This window comes from Plectropomus leopardus, unplaced genomic scaffold (genome assembly GCF_008729295.1).
Source record: "Plectropomus leopardus isolate mb unplaced genomic scaffold, YSFRI_Pleo_2.0 unplaced_scaffold13910, whole genome shotgun sequence".
In the NCBI taxonomy this organism is placed as follows: Eukaryota; Metazoa; Chordata; class Actinopteri; order Perciformes; family Serranidae; genus Plectropomus; species Plectropomus leopardus.
In genome coordinates, this window is record NW_024614848.1 from 1 (window position 1) to 5444 (window position 5444).

At 38.4% G+C, this 5444-nt stretch overlaps 1 protein-coding gene across 1 annotated transcript; it reads left to right on the forward strand.

Annotated features, from left to right (window-relative positions):
• Positions 1-611: 611 nt before the first annotated feature.
• On the forward strand, positions 612-4868 carry LOC121964076 (zinc finger MYM-type protein 4-like; the record flags this gene model as incomplete). The annotated part of the gene is made up of 8 exons (XM_042514301.1): positions 612-850; positions 992-1172; positions 1446-1640; positions 1974-2124; positions 2252-2367; positions 3446-3586; positions 3854-4004; positions 4696-4868. Coding segments are annotated over 8 exons (1347 nt in total), but the record flags the coding sequence as incomplete, so codon positions are not given.
• Between the last annotated feature and the right edge of the window lie 576 nt (positions 4869-5444).

Consider the following 5444-nt stretch of genomic DNA (forward strand, 5'->3'; position numbering starts at 1 on the left):
CTGTCATTAAGTCCTAAAAACCTTATTGTGCAGCAATAAGGGAAAATTTTAATCTTTAATGTGAATCAACTTGTTGAAAAAAAACCTTTGAAATTTGTGTCTGTATCATGATTTAATAAAGAATAACAGGCGATGGCGTGAAAAATATGGTTTTAGGAGAAAAATGAAGAAGTTGATTTTTTTAATAGAAAACGTCACTTTCAGACTCAATACCAAGAAATTGTTTTTCACTGAATTATATAAAATGTTAGAAGCTGACCATGTGTACTGTCTGAAAAATCATAATGAAAATATGCTAAATCTTAACTAACTGCAGTTGTCAAATAATTGCAGGGGATGTAAAAGATTAGACAGTAGTACAAAATACAAATTTTCAAGTTAAGTGCAAAGATGTTTGTCTTCTTTAGCATGGTTATCGAGTAAATTTGCATGGTTAGATTCCACTGCTTTTGAAACCGTATTTGTCATTATTCTTTATGAAGTGATCATTTCTACTGTGTAAGGATAATATCTTGAAAATGGACCCTGTTCACTCCTCTCTGCTCCGCTCTGCAATGTAATTGTCCAGCAGGTTACTAATATCTATCATCTCCCTGTTTTGTCTTTGACAGGAGGACTTGAGGATCGGTTCAGTCTTCTCTTTAACTGACTCGTCCACGTGTTCGTCTCCAGCGCCCACTCTCGCCCACATGGATTCGCCCGCATCGTGCTCCAACTGCAAACAGGTCCTGGTAGACGGGAAGACGGTTTACCAGAGGAAGGGCCACGCTGACATCTTCTGCTCCTCTCCCTGCCTTTTGAAGTTTTACCAAATGAAAAAAGTGAAGAAAACCTGCCACTTCTGCCTTCAGTGAGTCATTTAGTCGTTTAATTTGGTGATCAGTGTCGTCTTGTTCTAAACATTTTTTTTCGTCACATTCAACTATTAAGGAACTCACTTAGTTTTCTGTGTCACACAGCTTATCTCTGTCGTCCTTCTTTTTTCTCTCAGGTTGATAGGACAGCCTCAGAGCGTCCTCCAGGCCCCGGTGGATGATAAGGGGACAAAGAAGGATTTCTGCAGCCAGGCCTGCCTGTCCTCCTTCAACTACAAGAGAAGCCTGTCCACCAAAATGCCCGTCGTGCCAGTCCCATCTCAGTCACAGTGCAGCATGTGCAGCAGATACTGCATTGTAAGAGAAGAGGACAGATTCTAAGATATCAAATACATTTTACTCTTCTTTATTGTAATAATTGCATGTACAGTAGAAATATATATAAATTTAGTAAACAAATGTTTTCCTCAACATTTCATCATTTTTAACAAAAATTTTAATTGGAACCTTTTTTTAAATATTGCATACAAACCTAAAAATTTCACGCACGCACAGTTGAACTCACTATATATGAATTTAAATGAGGCTGAATTGTGGTTCACACATTGTCCTTTCTTTATTCTCCTGCAGAGCAAACATGAGATCATCCAGCAGGACGTCGTCCACAAGATCTGCAGCGATCCCTGTTTTCTGCGTTTCTGCAACATGAACAACTTGTCCATCTGTGAGAACTGTCACTCCCGCTGCAACACGCCTCTCATGCTCAGGATGGAGAACGGCAGCAAAAAACTCTGCAATGCCGAGTGTTTGGCTCAATTCAAACAGGTAACAAAATCCTTAAGACATCTATCAAACATCACAGGATTTTCTTTCTTTCTTTTTGATTTTTTTTTGTAAAGATACAGAACTGCGTTTAAAGGCTGGTAGCAGTGTTTAGTTTAGGTCTGTAAACGAAATAACTTTGACAGGCAGTGATAAAATAGGATTAAAAAACAAATTAAAAGGTTACGTAAGGTGTACAATTGGAAAAATAAAAATGCTTTAAGGATATAACAAAAAAAAATCCAAAACTTTCATGAACTGGCTCAGATTCCCTGAATTCAAAATGTTGAATCTGTGACTAAATGTTCTCTATGTGCTGTTTTTATTACTTTGCAGAAAATCAAAACGCCGCAGCTGTGTGCCATGTGCCGCACCCTGCATTTGCTGTCAGATATGCTTGAAAACAAAAACAGTGACGATGAGGTGGAGCTCTTCTGCACCAGCAGCTGTGTGATGGCGTCCAAGATCCAGGCTATCAGTGCATCAGGTACCGGACTGTAACGAACTCCCATAAAACCTCAGAGCCTCGTCTTCACTCGGAGTACTGGTGAAATTAGTTATTACTTCTTCCATCTGGCCAAATTTTATTTCATGAAGTCCATTTTCCTCCTCAGGTACTCCGTTGAGTTGTGACCGCTGCGGTAAGACTACGTTACCAGCCTGCCACCTCGCCATGTCAGACGCCTCCATCGGAAACTTTTGCACTTTAGCCTGTGCCATGTCTTTTAAGGTAATGCAAAACTAAACATCGTGTTTGACACAACATGCCACCACATTTCATTTTTTTTATTTCTATACATTTTAATTTGCATTTACTATTTACATTTTATAACCTCTGTAGTCCTCTCGTCTCTGTGTAAACAGCCTGCAGTGAAGTCAGAGTTTCATTTAATTTCAGTTTAATTTTTGTCCCCTGATTTCCAGTGTCAGTCGAGTCATTCACGGCTTCCCGATTACACTGAGGAGTGCAGAATTTAATGTTTTTTAGGATGTGGTTAGTGCAAATGAGACATGCAGAATAAAGGGATTTTTTGATTTGCTTTCCTAACTAAAGAGTTAATCACATTTGATGCTGTCACAAATTTGAAATTATGACAATAATTACTGTTTTTTTTTTTACAGTTTCTGGCTGTGATACATTATGTTGTTTTAGTGATTTTATAGAGAAAATATGCCTTTGAGACCCGCAGGCGGGCCGTGATGTTTTAAAGCAGTTTAATCCTTTGAAACCTGGGGCACCATCACTTTTCTTGTGCCGCTTTGAGAAGCCTTTTACAAGTATTGAAGCCTTTGATCCCTGAGCAAATCGACGCAATTTATTTCAAAAACATGGGGAAATGGGCAATGAGCAACTTTGTAAGACATGTTTCAAATATTGCAAGAAATAAGTACAATTATAAAATTATTTTTAAAAGCTAAAAAAAAGTTTTAAGTTCTTTTTATTATTTATTTGTTACAAATTTTCAGCTAAATTTCTTTCTTTGTACTAATTTCTTGCTATTTTTTGGGGTCATTTCTTCTTTTATTGCTCATAATTGTTTTAAAAAAACTTTCTAGATGACTGGCTTTATACATCAAAATATTGCTGATAGTCTGGGTGGAGGTGTTCTGTTTTTTGGTATAATGGACAGGGATGGCAGGTTAAAAAAGGGTAAAAATGGCATCCTCCTTCAAATCCTCTACTGATCATAATTACTTAACATGGCCAGTGTAACACCAATTTACTTTGGGACCATATTGCCGAAGTGTAGTTTAATGTAAATATGGTAGTCTAAAACCTCTGCATAATTTTTGTGCTTGTGCTGCAGGAGAGTCAAAAAGACACAAATGGTAACTCATCAGGAGCTGCTGAGGAAACCCGGTTTGATTACCTCAAACCTCCAGAGAAGCTGCCCTGTGCTCAGTGCCGCCGCATCATAAAAGCTCCACCCAAAGTCATCCAGGAAAAGGTTTGTTGGGTCTCAAGTGAAAACCCGTCCGGCTGTGATGTTGTAAGATTTAGAGATGTAGGTTTGTGAACTAAAAGTGTGTGGAAAAAATCTGAACCAGCGGATCAAATTGAATCTCATGTTGTTTTCTTTGATTTGCACCATTTTATGATCGGACAGTGTTGACATACCTGCAATAAACTTCCCACAGTGATAAATTAAAAATAGTACACTCTGACATTCATGTGAACGTGTTTGTAAAAAGACTCTGTGTGTGTTTGTTCACAGGGCAAGATGAACTTTGTTTGTAACTGGGACTGTTTGCAAGAGTTTAAGAAGGTCAACAACATCATGGGACAGTGTGAATACTGTAAGAATGAAAAAATCATCGGAGACGTCAAGAAGGTCGACGGCAAAGACTGCTACTTCTGCAGTGAAGGTAAGAGGACGCACAAAAGTCAGTGGGTTTACATGCACAGTTCAGCTGAGCTTAAACTATATCTTGATTCAGTCATTTAATTTGACAGCTGTCCTTTATCCAGTATACAAGCACTGCGGACAGAATCGATGTTTTGCTGCAGCCCCGTCCTCAGCAGGACATCGCTTAGCTTCTGTGTCGGTGTTGTGGGACTATGCTTTATTTATCAGGGCAGCGGAGTGGCTACAGTGACTTTATATTTAAAATAAATACAAAATACTACCTTTTTAAATTGTATGTACCTTACCTAAGCCAAAAGTATAAACACAAGTCCCTCCTTAGTGCTTATATGTTTTTAAAATGCCTGGCTCATTTTGCAGCACCCTTCCACCCTCACGAGTAACGAACAGTCCCTATCCTTAACCACCGTGGGAGGCCTGAACAGCAACTAGGAGCAAACTCAGATCACCTAGTCCACTTAAAGTCAGACTGACATTTTTACGTGTATTTTAAAAGTCCAGTTTTGGTCGGACTAACACAATAATCTGACTTTATCTAACATCATATAAACGTACTGAGTGTCTTTTGCAGGACTGTGCAGCCTCGTTTGTTTTGTGCGCTTATTGTCATTACTGTAAATAATATTAATCAAACGGAGAAATTCGAGATTAAGAACCTGTGCATCACTAAGCCTCTCCTGTCTCTCCTCCAGGCTGTCTGACGCTCTTTCGACACGAGCTGGAAGACAAGTGGAGCGAATACTGCGGCTCGTGTGCTTACTGCTTCTCCATCTCTAAGAAAGTGGTGACGGCAAAGTATGAAGCCATTGAGGAGGAGTTCTGCTCCGAGGAGTGCAGCTCAAATTATAATAAGCTCGTCTGCAGTGTAAGTAGAGTTAAAACAAGCACAAAAAACCTGCACGTTGTAGATGATGTAGTAATCAAGCTTCAAGTGCCTTTTTTCCTTTTTATTATGCCTTTTTTGTTGTTCTTGAGTAAGTTAGAGTTCAGATTAGATCATATAAATCATATTTTAAAAATAGGTACATAATTTTTAAAGATAAAATTATTCGTCCACATTGGGTGAATGTGCAGTAAATATTTAGGTGTTTTTGGATGTTTTTTTGTTTGTTTAAATCAATAATAAAGCAATATTTACAAAAATGTACAGCTTTCAGCTTCTCATATGTGAGTATTTGCTTTTTTTGCCTCCATAGGATAGACTACTGATTATCTTTGAGTTCTGGACAGTCTCAGATATCTATCAACTCTGAAATATGTGGAACATGTTTCCTTATTTAATAACACCAGTATCACCAAGATAAATAGAACAGTAACCAGCAGATGAGCCGATAATGAAAACTATAGTTAGTTGCGCCCTACGTTTTCATAAGCAATCCAAAAGGCTGAAGGTGAGCGATGAGGTTCTCTGTACTGACTGCACGTTCACGCTCTGTTTTCT